The sequence below is a fragment of the Biomphalaria glabrata genome, chromosome 8, assembly GCF_947242115.1.
Source record: "Biomphalaria glabrata chromosome 8, xgBioGlab47.1, whole genome shotgun sequence".
Classification (NCBI taxonomy): domain Eukaryota; kingdom Metazoa; phylum Mollusca; class Gastropoda; family Planorbidae; genus Biomphalaria; species Biomphalaria glabrata.
The window spans coordinates 38,007,629-38,027,818 of NC_074718.1; the positions used below are offsets into that span (position 1 = coordinate 38,007,629).

The 20,190-nt window shown below is 35.8% G+C and overlaps 1 protein-coding gene across 4 annotated transcripts; it reads left to right on the plus strand.

The window, feature by feature from the left end:
• Positions 1 to 375: 375 nt before the first annotated feature.
• LOC106078126 (uncharacterized) lies at positions 376 to 17,505 on the plus strand. 4 transcript variants are annotated; one of them, XM_056038192.1, is made up of 7 exons: positions 376 to 2,034; positions 5,558 to 5,798; positions 5,993 to 6,064; positions 6,985 to 7,676; positions 8,007 to 8,128; positions 9,101 to 9,233; positions 17,038 to 17,505. In XM_056038192.1, exons 3-7 carry the CDS (start codon positions 6,008 to 6,010, stop codon positions 17,210 to 17,212), a joined length of 1,179 nt encoding a protein of 392 aa, XP_055894167.1. In that variant the 5' UTR covers positions 376 to 2,034; positions 5,558 to 5,798; positions 5,993 to 6,007; the 3' UTR covers positions 17,213 to 17,505. The 4 variants fall into 4 exon arrangements, with proteins under 4 accessions (XP_055894167.1, XP_055894168.1, XP_055894166.1 ...); XM_056038193.1 differs by lacking the exon at positions 5,558 to 5,798 and having other exon boundaries at positions 376 to 2,041; XM_056038191.1 differs by lacking the exon at positions 5,558 to 5,798.
• The last annotated feature ends 2,685 nt before the right edge of the window (positions 17,506 to 20,190 follow it).

Consider the following 20,190-nt stretch of genomic DNA (forward strand, 5'->3'; position numbering starts at 1 on the left):
TTTTTTTTTTTTCGCCTCTAAAATTACGTGGGGTAACTCTAGTCCGTCCGTCTTGCAGAAAGAAAAGAGTGATCTTTCTATTACTTGGTGTCCAAATTCTTGAGCCATGAAGAGAATTATATATATATATATATATAGATAGATCCTTTTTTTTAGTCATTCGACGGCAGCTCCAAAGGCTCATTATATTGCAAACCCACGAGGCATTTGTCAGAATGCCTATATGGCCAGCAATCCGCCCCTGTTGTGAAGCAATTTAATTCCACCTAGCCTAGACTAGCAGTTTAACAACAAAGGTGGTTAGAAGAAGAGAATATTAAGTAGGTCAGTCTATTGATTTACATTTCCACGAACTCCTAGTTTCAATTTGAACTGGAGAGGATTTCGGCACAGATTGTATTTGCCACTAAATTAATAGAGACTTATACCACTTGGTGTAAGCATCGAGCCTATAGATTAAAGTCATCTCGCTCACACTTCTTCGTCGTAGATATTTATCAGTTTCATTATTTGTTTGCGCTAATACAAATATATAATAAAAATAAATTCTTAAAATCTTTGCTAGATTTTGTTGAAATGTTCATATAAGAAACGAATCAATCAATCAATTATTCTGTCATGGAAAGTTTTCTTATTGTGATATTAAAACGCAGGATCTGCTGTTTAATTCAGTCAACAATAAACTGAATTTGTAACATTTTGGAGGGTATATATTCAACACTGAGCTACACCCTCCCTACCGCTTCTACAGCTCAGAATTGCTCTTCAACACTTGTTGGTGTACAAAAGGTAACTAATCGATTGCAGATATGTCTAGCCCAAGCATGGTAAGTGAACCGTAATAAGATTATACACAACAACTAATTTCGGGATCTCCGGGCGCCATCCAGCTCTAATGGGCACCTGACATTAGTCAGGGAAAAGTATTGATGGTTGGTCGTTGTGCTGGCTACTCGACACCCACGTTAACCGTGGACCACAGAAACAGATGACCTTTACTTCATCTGCCCTATAGATCGCAAGGCCTAAAAGGGGAACCTTACTTACACACTAGACCCAGCAAAGCAAGACGATATGTATTTCTACAATATTTTAAACGCCATATTCTTTAAGCTTTCCTAACATTTTATATTCACATTGTTCGAAAATTTAAGGTAAATTTAAATGAATAACTAAGTGAGCATTTGATAGTAAATCAAATATTTTTACATCGGTTATACTTTATTTTATCATGTTTTGTCACTTTCAGAAATTTACTTTAAAGATTGCTGGATGTGTGGCCGAGCGACTTTAACCGTTTAGCTACCCATCAATGGGGCTTGGCTACCTAGCAGTGGGGCATGGCTACCTTTCTGGTTTAAAAAACCATCCTACTTGTCAAGTATTGTTTAAGAGATATCTAAAGGAAAGTGCTTAAGGTTATGTTATTAATTTCATTCAGTTGCTTTGAAGTAACGCTCTCAAGCCTAACACGGAAGTTATTTTCTCACTAGTTAATAGATCGCTTTACATTTTGTTTCTACTCACATGTGATCATGAATTGTGTCTCGTTGGACTGTGAGTCGTTACATTGTGTGTCGTTGGATTGTGTGTCGTTGGATTGTCTCGTTGGATTGTGTCTTGTTGGATTGTGTCTCGTTGGATTGTGTCTCGTTGGATTGTGTCTTGTCGTTTCTACTCACTCGTGATCATGCATTGTTTCTCGTCGGATTGCTTTGTAAAAAGTCTACCAGACTTTAATAAATCATAAATGTGTAATATTTCATTTTAAAAAATCTACCAAACAAAGAGCATTTTTATATTTATATTTACAGATCTCTGGCCTTGACACCACTGGGAAGAAATAACACAGATCTCACTGTGTCTTTATTGGTACACACGTATTGATTCAATCAAACACCTATGAAAGGGAAACGTCAAAGCTGGGAAACAAAGTGTGTCACTGAAGCGTTGAGTCTTGTAACGTATCTGTAAACAGAAGAGTAGAAATATGTCATAGTTTGCAATCATTACGTTGTTCATTTCCTGTCTACGGTAAGAGGTATAGTACTGTGTTAAGTAGTAATACTAATGCTAATCATACTAACAGCAATACGATTTGTCAAACAAATGCAAAATTGTCACAAACAAATTAGTGAACGTATTGTGCCTTGTGTTATTTAGTTGAATTTTGTTGAGTATTTTGAGCGCGAGTTTTGAATGACCGGAAGTACGGGTGTTTGAGAGAGCAAGAGTTAGGTCAGTTTAGGAAGTAGCCACGTAAGAATCAAGTCAACGAAGTAACTACGCAGTTAATACTCAGACATGTGGCAATAAGGCAGTTGAGTTTAAGAAGTCAGATAATAGCGGACCGGAAACTCGGCTGGACATGAGTTTTAATATGACTTTAAGGCTTCTCTGTACTGGGTTGCCTAGTCCAAGTGGATAGTGCTAGAATCCAGAGCCTAGAGTCCTGGGTTCGAATCTCAGCCAAGACTAGGATTTTGAATGTTGGTATTTTTGAGCGCCCCAGAGTTCACCCAAACATTAATGGATACCTGACGATAGTTGGGGAAAGTAAAGGCAGTTGGTCGTTGTGATTGCCACATGACACCCCGCTCGTTAACCTTTGGACAGAGAAACGGATGACCTTAACATCATCTGCCCTATTCACTGACATACAGTAATGTACTCATAACGCATGCTTTTGGACAGAGAAACGGATGACCTTAACATCATCTGCCCTATTCACTGCCATACAGTAATGTACTCATAACGCATGCTTTTGGACAGAGAAACGGATGACCTTAACATCATCTGCCCTATTCACTGCCATACAGTAATGTATTCATAACGCATGCCTTTGGACAGAGAAACGGATGACCTTAACATCATCTGCCCTATTCACTGCCATTCAGTAATGTATTCATAACGCATACCTTTGGACAGAGAAACGGATGACCTTAACATCATCTGCCCTAGAGATCGTCAAGTCTGAAAGGGGAGATATAAAAAAGCTGTACTTGCTTCTCTCTACATGTCTACTTCGTTAACTCTCCATTTGAAAGAGTTACAGTATTAGGAAAGATAAGTCTGCGCTGGCTTGGACAGTCTGAGGACTGTCAAAATACACAAGGATCTCAGTTTTGCACACTCTTTCTTTTCATGCGATTTTTAAGATCCTTCGGAGACAGCGCAAATGGAATGAGTTTAGTTTTCTCTCCTACTTTGCGTAGGTGGTCCATGATTCACTGCCATACAGCAGTGTACTCATAGCGCATGCCTTGTAGACTTCCATTTTGGTCGCTGTAGTGAGTTTCTGGTTTTCCCAAACTCTTGACCTGCGTCTAGCGAAGGTCGAGGCAGCCTTCCCTTTGGGTTTTTTTTATCTCTTCTTCTAGAGACAGGTCATCTAAAGCAAGATGAACGCGTGAAACGAAAATGTAAAATCATAGACATCAATAAATATAGACTGGCCGATTAAAGAGTTTTATGAAACGAAAATTTGTAATTTGCAATTTTCTGTACTTTATTATACAGCATTTATGAGCAGTATAAAAGTTAAGTATTCATATCTATTTCAGCCGTAACCTATATAAGTATTACAATATTTTCACTAGTGTTTTTTTTTAATCTCTCAGCGTGAAGATCAAGCAATTTTTCATAATTCGGAAATCCGAATACAATAGATATATAGGAAAGGCCCATCAGCGAAATGGCATATAAAGCGAACACCTCCCCGTAATTTTTATCCATTCTTATTTATTTCAAAAGTAACTGCAGAACTAATAAAATGGTATTACGAAGGCTCCATTTTTCTACATTTCCCACATATTCACTTTCGTTTTCCCTCATGAAATAAAGCATAGCTGAAGGTCAAAGTTGACATGCATGGAAATTTCATTCTCAAAACGTTTCCGGATAAACGAGAATAGGTCCGAACTTAAGGCGATTTTAAAGCACCAATGGACATCGGCCGAAAAAAAATCGCCTATTATGCTTCTAAATAGATGAGGAAATAGTTAGCTAGAAAAGCTAAGGCTATTCATTCCGTTGAAAAAAAAATATTATGGGGTGTTCGCTCAAAATGACCTTTTTAACTGAAAACCTATTCAGCGAAACCCCTATTATAAGCTTAAAAAGCCATTAATAATAATTTAGTTACTGATTTAATCTGTTTTTCTTTTTGTCTTATCTATTGTTATTGTTTGTTAACTGAAATATTAAAATAATAGGCCTAGTTTTAACCTTAACCCAATGTCTTCGATTTTGAAGGAGGAGTGCAGTAGCCTACATGTTTCACATGTCTACGCCCAGTTGCGACCAGCATATTTTCCCGCATTTTCTTTCCGTCTAAAATGTTTGACTCGCACCTCTCTCTCCAACAGTCATATGCTGGCAGTTACTTTCCTCTTTGCCAGTGAGGGTGAAATGACGCATCATTTGATCTTAACAGCGCTTAGGCCTATACGGTTTATACAGGGGGGGGACCTCTGTTTTGCCGTCCTCCTTTTTTTTTTAACTGGCTGTTACTAATTAATGATATTAATATGTGTATAGATGTTTAAAAGAAGATCAGAATTCATTTTCACTGGGTTCCCCCACCATTCTGAGATTAGGATTTCATAAGATTTCCAAGAGTTTTCCAGGAGAAAATATTCGATTTCAGGAGCGGAAAAAACGCTAACCATATATTTAGTAATAAATATAAGAATTACCATATAATATACATGTATAAAATTACAAGATCTCTCCTGAGCCTTTCGTCTCCATGCCCGAAACCCAAGTTGTTGTAGATCTACCTCCCATACATCATCAATCCATCGCATTCGGGATCTGCCTTTGGGTCAATCAGCGCGCGTATGTGTGTGTGAGGGGGGGAGGTCGAGCTGATGTTGATTAAATTAAGTGCACTGAACATGTGTTCTTAAAAAAATAGTCGCAGTAACGAGAGTTTATGAAATAGAGAGTAGTACGACGTGGACTAGCCTATAGGAAGGAGGCGAGGTAGAATTTTGTAGTTTCTTTCTTTCTCTAAAAGAAAAATATTTGATCGAAAATTTCGTAGGCTATATAGACATCAGTTCCAAGCAGAGAAAGGAGATGTGGAGCACGAGAAAAGGGAAAACAAATTTAGGCCTAATGTCACAAGGAGGACAATAGTTATAATGCTTCTTGGAAGAAGTTAGATGATAGAACTAATTGAAGCATAATTTCCTATATTTTAACATGCTATTTCGCTATTTTTTACGGCCTTTCGCTCATTATGACTCCCGCGAAAATTGCGTTCGCTGATTAGGTCCGACCCCTACCGCAAGTTGACTTGAATTATAAATTTACTAACTAATATGGAAAAAAGATTCAAATTTAGTTTTATCGCCCAATAGCTGAGGAGTCCGCAGATGTTTTCATTTTTTAAATAAGTTTAACCATTGCGAAATTATAAATTCTAAACTAAAAACTGGCACAAAAGCGTTCGCCATTGGTCCTTTTCCATACATGTTTTCAAGTTACATGAAGTTACTTCCTTTTTCCAGTCTATATTTATTTATGTCTATGTTTAAAATATATTTTGCAGCATAATAGACACAGTGGCCGAATGGAACATTAATCTGGAACTGAAAGTCTACACAAGAAGGTGCGCAAAATATTCATGAACGTCTTTACCAAATACGAAAACAAAACATTGGCTATGAGTGCGGACATTCATGCTGATCAAGTGTGCAGTCCTACAATGAAAGCCTAATTTAATTTTAAGAGGATGATATTTTGAAATATAATAACGGGGATACCAGAGATTTCGCAGTGCAGCCAATTAGGTAGCTACTTTTACCAGATATATGCAAAATTTCAAATTATTAGGAATATCGTTAGAACCGTTTTCAAAATACTCATTCAGCCAGATTTCATCCATGAAGAGAATGCAAGCTAAACGTTGGAATTTTAAATAATACTTAAACATTTTATTTGGCTTGCATATTTCTTGGCATTGCTTTCTACCATTGTATTGCAGATTTGAGAATCCATTATGACTGAATACCTTTATCTACTTTTTGTGACTGCGCTTTGTGCCATGGTCCTGTGGGTAAGTGTGACACATCAATGAATACGATGTTAAAATTGTTTTAAATTTTACATTTTGTGAATATAAAATGCGTTGTATTGTTTCGGATGCAAACATCATATAAAAAAAGTTATATCGGGGGTGGGGGTAGTCGACAAAATTTGCACCAAAAAATAAACGAAAAAGTATTTTTGTTTTTAATAATTAAGTGCATTTACATTAAAATTTAATGAGGGTCTGGCCCATCAGGAAATTCTATCTTGGGGCCTACATCTACTAAAATCCTTCACTATTAAGGTCCATTGCGTTTTAAAGTACTTCTCTAGCATTCAACCTGAACGAGCCAGGGTGAACCAATGACCTAGCAGAGTTTAAGTCACTGATTAACACGCATGACTAGATTGACACATAAAATGCGTATGACGTAATTATCTTCTTTTTTGAAGTAACGTCTGTAATCTATAAGAAGATAAGATGACCGTTAAAAACTAAAAGAATATATTAAATATTATCAACATACTGATAAGAAACAAAATTGGGGATGAACATTTCTAGTACTTTATAAGTTCATTTCTTGAAATGTGCATTCAAAGAGTTAATGGATCTACAGAGTCAGATTAAATGTTGCTGGTGTTTGTAGATGATTTCCACGTTTTTAAATGTCTCAGCAACTCGTTAGTTCCTACTTTTACTATTCTACTGGAACAGTGATTCTCAAACTTTAAACTTAACGTTGCATTTGTCACATTCTTAGTATTTAGCGGAACACGTTTTGCTTATTTTTTTTTAGAAAGATTAAGTCACGTGGTGGCCTACTAGTTAATTATTCCAGTAGTTTTTGGAACATCAATTCAGGCTTCGCGGAACGCTAGGGCTCCGCGGATACAGTTTTGGAAATAGTGTGCTAGAAATAACAATATATCACAATATTTTGTTTATAGTGCTTATGGCCCACATCTGAGAGTGCTGAAAGACCGACGCCCTGCGCCTCTTCCAATTCATTGCCTTCAGAACACAGTGTCTCAAGTCACCAGGTGCAGCCCTTAAATATCTGCATACGATCCTTTCCTAGCAGGGCTCGGTCCACTACTGACAACGTTATCAGAAATGCTATTCCATCGTCAGCTATTCCTACCTACCGGGTCACTAACGTAGCCCACAACCCAGCGCCCGCAGAGACACCCAACGAGAATGACCTTTTGGCAAGAGCAACACGCAGAAGACCACGTAATTCCTCAATGCTGGATTCGGAGACTCCAAGAAGGTTCATACCCAGAGACTTTGGAGCTTCCCCCACGTCGGTTACCAGAGCGGGTACATCGAACACAGTGCTGGTCACTACTTCCGTTACACTGTCCAACGCTTCTCATCCAGCAGCATTAAGAGAGCCAGCAGCAAGTGGTATCCATGTCTGTGTCAATGATACAGAGCCGATATCATCTTCTAGTCCAATCGCTGTTCCTGTTTATTATGAATGTAGACATTTGTCGTCAGATAATGTTCTTCCTAAACCACCAGGAACTATCTCGATCGGTGCTGAAGCGGCGCCTTGCGAGCCTCAGGAGGTACCACCTTCACCTAGACTGAGAAGAGCGCGTAGATCGAAGCTTGACGAGTACTACAGGCGTGACAGGTGGGTCAAATAGACATGATGTTTCCTTTGAAAGGGTTAACAGAGATGCAAGAGTTAAACTTTCTGTCACATAAAGTGCTAGAGCTGAAATTTATAAATATTATCTAAACAATATCTATGCTTTTATTGGTTAAATTCAAAACCGGTTCAACATGTATCACATTTTTAAAAAAAATTAAGGTTAGGCCATAGTATCATTGTTCTACTATCACAGACTCCTTTATGTGAGATATCATACAGCGGGTTGCGTATCTTTCTTCCTCGTTTCTACCATTTCTATTGACTGTAACGTCTGTACTATATAAGATAAGATACGATTTTGTTTTCTAGATTGTTTCCTTTCATTAACTTCTGTCCTAGCGAGCCCAAAGACAAAAAACTGGATCTCCGGATGCAATACTTAGACGAAGCCATGGCTAATTTTTATGATTTTTACTATCGAATGAAAAAAAGTAAGTAATCAAAACTCGTAATCGATATTTTCTAATCTCCCCTCCCCCGGTGCACCGTTTCCATTTCACCTCCCATGAACATTTCTGACACACTCTTCAGACATTCTCTTTCTTTTCTTAGTTTTGCCAAAAAGAAAGCATCTATGTATGTGTATCTATGTGTGTATGTATAGTATGTATGTAAGTTATGTATGTTTGGTATGTTTATGTGTATGTATGTATGTTAAGTATGTATGGTATGTATGTATGTATGTTAAGTATGTATGGTATGTATGTATGTATGTATGTACAGTATTTATGCATGTGTACATGCATGTATGTATAGTATTTATGTATGTATGGTATTTATGTATGTATGGTATGTATGTATGGTATGTATGTATGGTATTTATGTATGTTTGCATGTATGTATATATGATATTTGCGTATGTATGTATTTATGTAGCTGAATGTACGTCTCAAGAGGCAATCTATTTCTCTTGGAACTGAGACTAAGCAGGCCCATGAGTTGAGACGTATGCACTTTGCTAAGTTGAGCTTTTAAAATCCCCAAAAGCTGCAACAATTTTCCTTTTTGTTTTCCTGATCCATCTGCGTTCAACACCTGCGATCAAGGACTCTTTGTTGCTTGTCCTTTATTCTAGTTTCCTTCTCAAGCTCGTCAGTTTTGCTTGTAAAATGTTTTCAATGTTTCGGATGTTTCTTCAGAGTTGAAGATAAACTACTTACTTTTCCATTCTTGCCGTAAGGCGAAGGGGGCTGGCAGCGGGAGGGGTTGGAATCCAGCACGATGGAGGCTACTGTAAGACATCCTAATAGGAAGATATATTCCTACCTAAATAATGTTACATTTTATATAAATATAAAATCTCGAACATTGTTTTAGAAAAGGTCCACGGTATCCCTATAAGCTGACGAAGCATGTGATATGAAAAGTTGATTTTACTTTCACTTTGAATTCTTCGCCCTCAGTGTACACTCATGAAGGCTACAAAGAAGAAGACAGATATATCTATGTTGTGACTGGTTACGGGATATTCAGCGAGAACATGATACCGAAAATAAAACCAGCAGTTCAGTCATTCTTGGATGAGAAGAAAGTCAGGTGAGCAGATGGCAGTATTACCACAAAATGTGTTAGCTATCAAATGGTTGTTATATTTTTTAAAAAATTAAGAAAACAGACATGATGAGTTTATTCTCCAAACGACAGAGGTAGTAGCCTCCGTTGATGTGTCTTTATTATAAGCCGGGCGTTAAATTGTAAATTATTTAATTATAATTTAAACATATTCTGCCTCTGTTTATTGCGCATTAGGATGACTATATTAAATTTTCTCACATCTCTGAGAAGACTTCGTGATTGTTGCCTGGCCTTCTCAGCCAAACTTGTACACACAGAGATGGTGGCCGTTACTGAAGACAGGAACAAGGCGTGTGTCTGTTAAGATCGAAACGCCTATGTTCATCCCCTCTCTCTATCAGGATCTGCTGGGACCGATTTACCACCGTCCTGGCCACTCTCAGCAGTATCGGCAGATGGACGAATTTATGTTGGATCCTGACCTTCTGGTAGGGTCCTTGTTGGCACTTGCATTCTCCCTGCGTGTACAGTTCCTGTGCAATACCTGAGGGTACATATCACGTGAACATCCTAGGGTCTATATTTATCACTGTAATGGCTGCAACAATCATTTTAATATTTCTTGGCTCGGAAGTGGATAACATAACGCTACCACCACAAAAGTCTCTGTTGTGACTGCCTACTTAGTCTCGAACTCGGTTAATAGTTCATTGTTCAACAATGGTACAAGTCTCTCCTTCTTTGAGATGTTGGTCAGGACGTCTTTGTTCTGACAGTTTTGTGATCAAGCCCACATATTGACGAATGGCGATTCCAAGATTTTTTTCTGGCACGTCAAGATTCATGATTCATTCTGGTAGCTGGTAAATTATAACTTGCTTTGAGAGTTAGAAAAGGCTTGATGAATACATCCCAGCTAGAAAACTACAGGATGATTGGAGATGCAGAAAACGTATTCTTCATGCCACTAGACTATCTGATAAAGCTGGCCTACCCACCAAAATACAACGTTTTCAACGCATCCCCCTTTGGTATCACCTAATATCCCAGACATACGCTTGAAATTAGTAGACCCTAGGCTAAGGCATTCATCTAACGACCTTCAAATAATAGCACTGGAGACACATCAATGCCTTCAAGCCAGTGCCAATTTTTTCTTTGCAACTCCCTGGACCATGGACCCCCAATATCGGCACTTTCAACTTGGCTTCACACAATATAAATCAACGCTATGGCACCCCTGTAATAATACAGTAGGTACCGAGTCACACCTATGTGACTCGCTAAACCATTACCGACTCCATCATGCTCTGGAAACAATTCAAAAAATAGAAATACAAAAGTAATTTGAGTACTGGGACAAGTCCCAAAAGCGCGTGAAGTCTGGGAGCTTATGAGGCGCTCTGACCGCGCTTCCCCGTCGGTGGAGACTGTCCAGGCCTGAGCAAGCTATTATAGTACAGTGCAGGACAGGTCACTGTCCTGTTGGTTCATATTTTGCAAGTCTTTGACTGTACTTCGACTCACGAAGTCCCCGCTGATGGAAGATGAGGAAATCGTGTCTAATATTCCTTTTTAGTGACCCGGACGTATTCGGACATATTGATCTCCGTCTCGAAAGCCTCTGCCTTATTGGTGTAGTCAAGGATATCTGTGTGATTTCTTAATAATCCGTAGTAAGTCTTAAACTATAATGCTTTTTTGTTGGTTGTTTTTTTTTCCATTTGTGACTTGTATGTGTCTTTTTTAAAAAGTTAGCAAAATAAATACTATATAACAATTATAAGGGTTGTGTTGATGGTCTATTTTGTTGATGAGTATATATATGTTACTGGTGCATGCGAGTCCATATGACACAACAACAGAATGAATCAAGAATATACTTAATAACGCAGGCTGATAACTTCAACAATTTAATAAACAATAAAAAGGGCACAGTCCTCTGTCGTCGCTAGCCTAGCGTCGTCCTCTTAGGCGTCTTGTCCGTTATTCTTCTTGTTCATTATCCTACTCTGTTCTTACTCGTCACATTACTTAGGAAAAACCCGATTCACATCAACTTCTACGCATCTTGTGTCATTACATATTTCCTCCCCCCTTTATCAAAAAAAAAATTTTGTCAATTTTTTTTTTCAGTCTAAAACACTATCCCTACTGTCATGTCTGTACAATATACATGGCCAAAATTTTGGGGAAAGACAAAACAAACATATATCTTGATCTTGATGGACATCATCATGTTTCCCATCTTCATCAGTTCCTGGTAAAATTGTCCATGTTCCTATGTCACAAAGTTCACACTGTAGTTGAATGTTGACACCAAGAAAACAATACAGTTATTAATAAGAAAATATCTGGTATGCGGTGTTCTAATCATCACTCATTGACGATAAAATAGTATAGTACAGTGTAATAGTTTCACCAACCAATAGTACTAAGTCCATCAAGACATGTATACAGTCCCCATACGACGATGCCTTTGTCGATTCCACAGACATAAAACAGAGTTTTTCAGAATAAATACACATGTATATAGTCCACATACGAAGATGCCTTTGCTGACTCCATAGGCATAAAACAGAGTTTTTCAGAGTAAATACTGTTATTGGCTATATGTACGTTGATGGTTGTCTCATATCACACCAAACCCCTCCTGTCAGACAAAATGTAATATTTGTGTCAAAACAACTTTCCAAATTATTCTACCTAACTTTTTTGTTGGGTACCAATAAGTATATTTTCTCTCCACTTACCATTTCCAAACTGACCTAGCCTTTTACTAATGGATGATAATGATTATATAAAAAAATAATGACTGTAGATGATCATACTTACTTTAATTTACACCTTTGACTTCAATTATTGAAATTTTATAATTATCTCCCTTGATTTAATAAAATTCCCAATTTATATTTTACTGAGTTATCTTCCTTTAAAGGAAATAAAATATATATAGTCCATATATAAACAACTTATTCATACCCATTGACTAGAACATATACATATATATACAAGCATAAACAAATCAAAATGAATAATCATTATTTACAACAGTTTATCTCACTGTAACTCTTGACAACATGTCAGCTACAATATTAATTTCTCCCCTAATAGCCTCCAATTGAAAATTATATTCTTGTAGAATTAGAAACCACCTGTATAATCTACCATTTTTAATACTTTTTTCTTGCATAAACTTAAGAGGCCTGTGATCAGATAACAATATGAATTTGTTTCCCAGTAAATAGCTTTCCAACTTAGTTACAACCCAAACAACAGCTAAAGCCTCCTTCTCTATGACACTGTATCTCTTCTCGGTATCAGATAATTTCCTACTTACATAAATTATTGGGTGTAATTTATCATACTGTTGCATCAAACAACCTCCTATAGCACTACCAGAAGCATCAGTAGTGACATAGAATATTTTAGAAACATCTGGTAATCTCAATATTAAATTTGTAGAAAAAATATGCTTAACTTTCTCTATAGCTTCTACACACTTTCTATTACAAGTCACTTTTCTAGGCTGTCCTTTCTTTAATAACTGGTTTAATGGATCAACTATCTCTGCTAAATTTGGTATGTATTTTCTATAATAGTTTATCATCCCTAGTATTGATTTAATCTGTTTTTGTGTTGTTGGTATTTCTATTTCTAATATCTTCTTTACATTATCTTCAATGGGACTGATAGTATTATTTTTAACTCTATGTCCTAAAAATGTGATTTCTTCTAAGCCTATCTCTACCTTTGCTGCTTGAACTGTTAGACCATTTTGTTTAATTAACTCAAAAATCTCCCTAATTCCTTTTAAATGTTCTTTCCAATCCTCATGAAAAATGCATATATCATCTAAGTAACAGATTACATTTTTTCTATGACCTATAACCGACATCATCATCCTATTAAAGGTAGCTGGAGCATTTATAAGCCCAAAGCTCATAAAGTTCCATTGGAATATTCCATAAGGAGTGATAAATGCAGTATAAGGTTTAGCTCTATTGGTTAAAGGAATTTGCCAATATCCTTTTGTCAGATCCAATTTTGTAAATACTTTAGCATTGGACAATTTGTGTAATATGTCATCAATGTTAGGCATAGGGTAAGGATCAAATTCAGTTATTTTATTTAACTGTCTATAATCTATGCATAACCTTATATCCCCATTCTTTTTCTTTGCTATAACTATTGGTGAAGCATAAGCTGAATTGGATGGTTCTATTATTCCTAGTTTTAATAAGTTGTCTATTTCATCTTTAACTTTTCCCTGTAAGTGTAATGGAATCCTATAAGGCTTCATGAAAATAGGTTTGTCACTAGTTAACTTTATGTCATGCTTTATGATATTTGTTTTTCCTGGCAAACTGGAAAAAATTTCTTTAAAATCATTGATTACATTTATTATGTCTTTTGTTTTTTCTGGAGATAAATTTTCTAAATTCAGTTTTTCCCATGTTTGGTTATCTTTAGTTTCTAGTATAGGAATATTTTTAATATCATTTTCATTAGTTTCCTCATTGATTAAAACAATTAAACATTCATCTACTTGATTTTCATTTTCCACAGTTTCTGTATCTAACTTTTGAGTTTGATTTTCATTGTTTACTTCTGTATCCAAATTTTGAAATTGATTTTCATTTCTCTCATTGTATAACTTCAAATTATTTATATGATATGTTTTTATTTTTCCATTCATATTAATCTTATAGTTTACTTCACTTGTTTTATTTGTAACAACAAATGGACCCTTCCACTGTTTTCCTAATATGTTTTTTAAGTCAATTACCAAAAGTAATACCTTGTCTCCTACCTCCAATGTTCTTAATTTTCTTTTTTCATTTAAGTTCTCATGTACTGTTTCTTTATATTTCATGTTATTCTCAAAAGCTTCCGCCCATATTTGTTTTAAATCTAATGCTGTTTCATTGTCATTTTCCTTTTCTATTTTATGTAAGATCAAACTTTCTTTAAAAATTTGTATTTCATCCCTAGGTTTCCTTCCATGTACTAACTCATATGGTGAAAATTGAGTTGCCTCATGAATATTATTTCTAATAGAAAATAGAACAAAATTAATATATTGATCCCAGTTTTTCTGATTATTTTCTACAATTTTAGCTAAAGATCTTTTTATAACACCGTTAAGGCGTTCACAAAGCCCGTTGGCTTCCGGGTGGAATGGTGATGATTTAATGTGTTCTATACCATATTTTAATATCCATCTTTTAAATAACTCAGATGTAAACATAGAAGCATTGTCTGATAGTAATGTTTTTGGTATCCCATGTCTGACTATGAACTTTTGATCTAAAGCATTAATAATATTTTCTGTGTCTATATTGGATAATACCACTGCTTCAGGATATCTACTGAACATGTCTACTATTGTCAATAGTATTGTCAATTGGTTCCTTTCATTTTAGGCCAAAATACTTGAGTTGCTAAATTTCTAAAACATTTCTTTATACCTCTATGTCCACTTAAATTACTGTCATGTGACAAAATCATGACATCCTTCCAATACTTCTTGTAATATATATATATTTAAATACCTTTGCTCAATGTTATATTAACAAATATTACCTCAGTGGACTTACTCACAGCCACAATACTTGAATACAACTCAAAATTTTATATCACCTTAATTCAGTGGACTTACTTTAGACCACATAAACAAATATCAATACCTCAATACTTAATTCAATGGACTTACTTCTTGCCAATAAATACCCCTAGGACTATTCTAGTCACTAGTCTAGATTCAATACAACTTCAATACAACTTCAAATAGATAAATCAATATTATATCTCCAACAGTAAATCACAATCCAGTGATACTGACAAAAATTATTATTCTGACCAATTAGACTGTGTTTAAACACATCTATAAAATAATGTCAACCGATTAATCGGGACAAAAGATCTATATATAAATAATTACTCCTTAGACTCAGTTGTCCTCAGGATAAAATAGATCTAAGGCTCTCATAGGTATAACAATTTAGTTAATACCTGGAAACAATCTAGAATTTATAATCTAGATTAAACGTGGCTTACCTTATCTACTTAAGATAAAATTACTAATATATAATAAGAATAGTGTAAAATAAACGTAATAAGACACAAAAAAAATAAATCTATTCTAATGAGATGAGACTTTTTAGAGGAAGTATACACTGAAAGAGACAAATAAAGATAACTTCACTTGACTTCTAAAAAAAAATAAAATGTACGTGGATACGAACAAAACAAGACAATCTAAACAATCATCGAGACTTTATTAAATGGAGCAGGTCCACTTTCTAATGTGTCCTATAATGACGCCCTTATCAGGCAACCTGCTCTTAACAAAGATCTACTGTCCCTAATAGACTTAATTTAATAATAATGGAGAGAAAAAATAAACTTATCTTTAGTTAGATCCCCTTTGTTCAGTCCACGGAGCTACAACGGTCAGTTCCACACAAGTTCCCCACTGTCTTAGTCTTAGGCAAGGCAAGGTGTGCTCCCACAATGGCTATTCGACAGGCAGTACTGAGTTAGGCCAATCTCTCCTGGTGCTGCCACAGTATGGTACGGTTCTCAGATAAAGTCCTCTGGTAGGGTTCCAAGGTTCCGGTTCCACTTGATGATCTGTTGGTGCTGGCTTCTGTCTTCAGGTCAGGAACATAAGTCAATACTGAGACAAGCTGGTGGTGCTGTCTCAAGAGAGGTAAAAAAAATAACTAAGTCCAACTCTCTCTTTTGATGAATATAAATTAGTCAACTTTACAAGTTGATTAGATGGTCACGCAGTGTGGTAGGGTATACCATCACTCGTGTGTAGATTAGATTGTAAGCTCAGCAACACTGCAACAGTCAATTAATAGCTTGAAAAACAAACCTGACAAGGTGACTCCAACGGTCAGCTTGTAGATACTAGATATGTAGACTCAGGTGACTTCCCGTACTCACAATAAACAAATAAACCTGACAAAATGAGGTATCTTCACTCTTGAGGTATAGCCTATAGATAGAGGTATACTGACGACGGACTGCCCTAGATCACTTCAACGGACGAAATAGTTCTGGATTCAGACACAATAGATATACTCAATATAGATCTATATATAGATCCAGGTTCAATCTAAAAATATCTAACCTGGCTGACAAAGCTAGACGCTGGTAACGGTTTCGAATTTTCTCTAATAGAAAGTCTAGATCCACTGGAACAAAGATGCCAAAATCCAGCTGCAGTCCAGATAATTAGCACAGACGTAGGGTAGATCTAGTAGAAATAAACGAATGTTAATCCAGTACTTCTCCAGTGTACTTCGCCAAGTGTAGAATTGTAGATAGATATATCCAGAACACGAAGTTAACTAGATTGTAGATCAAAATGACGCCCTGGCCGTCGTGGGTCGCCACATCTGTTGATGGTCTATTTTGTTGATGAGTATATATATGTTACTGGTGCATGCGAGTCCATATGACACAACAACAGAATGAATCAAGAATATACTTAATAACGCAGGCTGATAACTTCAACAATTTAATAAACAATAAAAAGGGCACAGTCCTCTGTCGTCGCTAGCCTAGCGTCGTCCTCTTAGGCGTCTTGTCCGTTATTCTTCTTGTTCATAATTCTACTCTGTTCTTACTCGTCACATTACTTAGGAAAAACCCGATTCACATCAACTTCTACGCATCTTGTGTCATTACAGTTGTTTCCCTTCTAATAAGTTTTAAATAAAGATTTAATCTTCAAAATTTCCTCCCTGTAATCACTGATCTAACATATTTATGAACCAAAATTTCAGTTAGTTTCTTTTCATCGTTCCAGACACCGATGGTTAAATCGAGGAGGTCTGGTCATGATAGACTTTTGCGGTGAGGCTGATGAGGAGACGGACTCCGAGGATAATCAGACAGACAGCGAAGAAGAAAGCAGCAACTATGAAACAAATGAGGAAAGTCCTATGGATGAAGATGGTCAGCTGGATATAATAGAGAGTTAGATTCATTGATAGATATCGCAGACAGAGAATCCGAGATGATTCCTCAATAAAGATATGTATTATTAAGATGTTTATAGTTTTTGTTTGGCAAACCACCTTTGTATATACCTACTATGATAATGTCTTTTTCATAACTGTGTTCAGGAGACCTAGCAGTCAGAACAGTTCATAGCGTGTGATTATGTTTCTCTCATGCAATACTATCTTATCTTATCTTATATAATACAGACGTTACTTCAAAAAAGAAGATGATTACGTCCTACGCGTCATGCATTCATTCAATACTAACTTAAGAAACTGACTGTTACGTCTTATTATGTGATGAGACTCTTGAGCGATACACCAACACCAAAACTACCAAATAATAGTTTATAAATAATTTAATCTTAACACTGTTAACACTAGTTTGTTTGTATTCCTCCATTTTGATTCTTTTCTCCTTTCAACACGCATTCGCACCATTCCACATTTACACTACGATGTGCACGTAACTCTGATCAACGCACAGCAGACACGAGAAAGAGATTCCAAGTTAATTCGCTGAAGTAGTGGCGTAGCTAGGGTGTGGGAGTGGGTCCAAATTTGAAAGTCTCCTCCGCCCCCCCCCCCCAGGAACCCACTCTAGCGGAGCCCCCAAATAATTTTTTACATTAAATATTAAATATTACGCCACTATCATGCAATCTTGCTATTTACGTGGAGTCAAAAATGCTAGACAGAATTGATATAGATCAGGGGTTCTCAGCCTGTGGGTCGATTGACAATTTCTCAGGGGTCGCTTATCTCCATCGAAATTATGGAATTTTTTTTTGTCCATTCCAACATGTAAATCTTGTCACATGCTACGTTTTTTTTCCATTGGTATTTACTAAATAGATTGTTATTCGAGGATAGATGTTGCAGACAACTGATTTCTAACATTTTAATTGTTTAAATGAACGCAGATTCATGCATGACGTAATGTTACTTCTACACTCTCGTCCATAAGCCTTAGAGTCTTATTGATCACACTTAAGATGTTAGTGCAACATTATTGTTTTATTTATTTATTTATAGTGTCATATTATATTATTTGTGTATTTTTTTTTTTTAGATTTACTGTCTCTTGAGTAGAAGACACTTTTATTTGTTTGCAGTGATTCTTTTGACATAAAAACGATAAAATGTACACCATTGTCAAATAAATTTTATAATTGTGCAATGTGCATACTTTGTTAATTATTAATATCGTTACATGTTTCCTATTTGCCCCTGACAATCATTTACATCTCTATGCTAGATATTAAACCTCATTTACTTGCTGAGCCCACACACACAAACATGTTGTCAGATTGTATGCACTAACTAACGTCTTAATACAGTGGTTCTCAACCTTTTTATCTCGGAGACCCCTTTTTACAATTCCTCACGTATTCGCGACCCCAAAAGTAAATTATTTTTGTTTATAAGTATGATGTAAACAAAATTATAATTGTATGGCTGATGTAAATATCTGATTTGTATTGCCAAAGCTCAATGTTTGATCACGGTACAGTATGTCATTATGTTCTTGAAATATCTATTTCTCCTTAGTATCCAATAACAAATAAATGAAATAAGTTTTTTATGACGTGCACATTATCATTTTATCTGTTCGCCAGGTTCCTTTTTATATTTCACGTTCACATTCCACACACATGACAATTTTCTGTATTTAAACTTGATAACAAACAGGCTGTTTCGAGAAGTAAACATATTATTGCAAATGGAAGAAGAATGTGCAACACAGAGAAATGTGAACATGACTGCATGCGTCTGATCCAGAATTGTGTAATTAAAGAGAAATGTTTCACTGTTAAACCTTTCTGTCTGCTAAAAATCTTTAACTTTGACTTTCATTGAATTTCTGGCAAGTGCACATTGGATGTGAAGCTGATTTGGAAAGTAGCAGGAAAAGTTGTTCATGCGTAAATGTTCTTTCACAGAAATTATCATTTTATCTGTTCGCCAGGTTCAAAGTAAGTTTCCTTATAGACAGTAGGAAGCATTGTAAATATTATTTTCGTTACAATTGACATGCTGTTTATTCCTGCTTAAACTAATGGGGCAGGCAGAGGAAACAGAGGTGAAATAATTACAAGAGTGTCCAAGAGTTGCGGGGAGACAACTGGAGTGTCTCTTGGGTCCTACGAGGAACTACGTTCAACAAGAGTTTCTTACCAGAGCGACCTTTTGGAGTTCATCCAAGGTTCATGTTGTCCAATTAGTTATGGATTTCTTAAACGAAGTTTATGTATTAAAATTAAAATTTATTGATACTTTATTCAACCTTTTTTAAAACGTACATGGTTTAGTTCATATATTACGGATTATTTACATTGTCATTGGGGAGGAACAAACAGTTAATATGCATGTAATCCTTAACATTTAATTTGCATTTTATTGGGAAGAATGATTCTTCAGCTTTTAAACTATACTTAGTCCAATAATCTGCATTAATTTAAGCTTGAGTAAATATACCTGCTGGACAATTAAAATGTTCGTAATCTAATCTGATTCAGTTGTCTTCAACATCTATCCTCGAATAACAATATATTTAGTAAATTCCTATGGAAAAAAAACTAGTATTTGACAAGTTTTAACAAGTGAGAATGGAAAAAGAATTCCATATTTTTGATTGCCAATCGACGCCCAATTGGTAACTATACTTAGTCCAATAATCTGCATTAATTTAAGCTTGAGTAAATATACCTGCTGGACAATTAAAATGTTCGTAATCTAATCTGATTCAGTTGTCTTCAACATCTATCCTCGAATAACAATATATTTAGTAAATTCCTATGGAAAAAAAACTAGTATTTGACAAGTTTTAACAAGTGAGAATGGAAAAAGAATTCCATATTTTTGATTGCCAATCGACGCCCAATTGGTAACTATACTTAGTCCAATAATCTGCATTAATTTAAGCTTGAGTAAATATACCTGCTGGACAATTAAAA

Excerpts from the sequence above, each read along its gene's own strand:
- LOC106078126 (XM_056038193.1), top strand. The coding sequence starts at position 6,008 with ATGACTGAATACCTTTATCTACTTTTTGTGACTGCGCTTTGTGCCATG. Across the intron at positions 6,065-6,984 it reads TTTGTGCCATGGTCCTGTGG|TGCTTATGGCCCACATCTGA; the intron begins GTAAGTGTGACA and ends TTTTGTTTATAG. Across the intron at positions 9,234-17,037 it reads TTGGATGAGAAGAAAGTCAG|ACACCGATGGTTAAATCGAG; the intron begins GTGAGCAGATGG and ends TCATCGTTCCAG.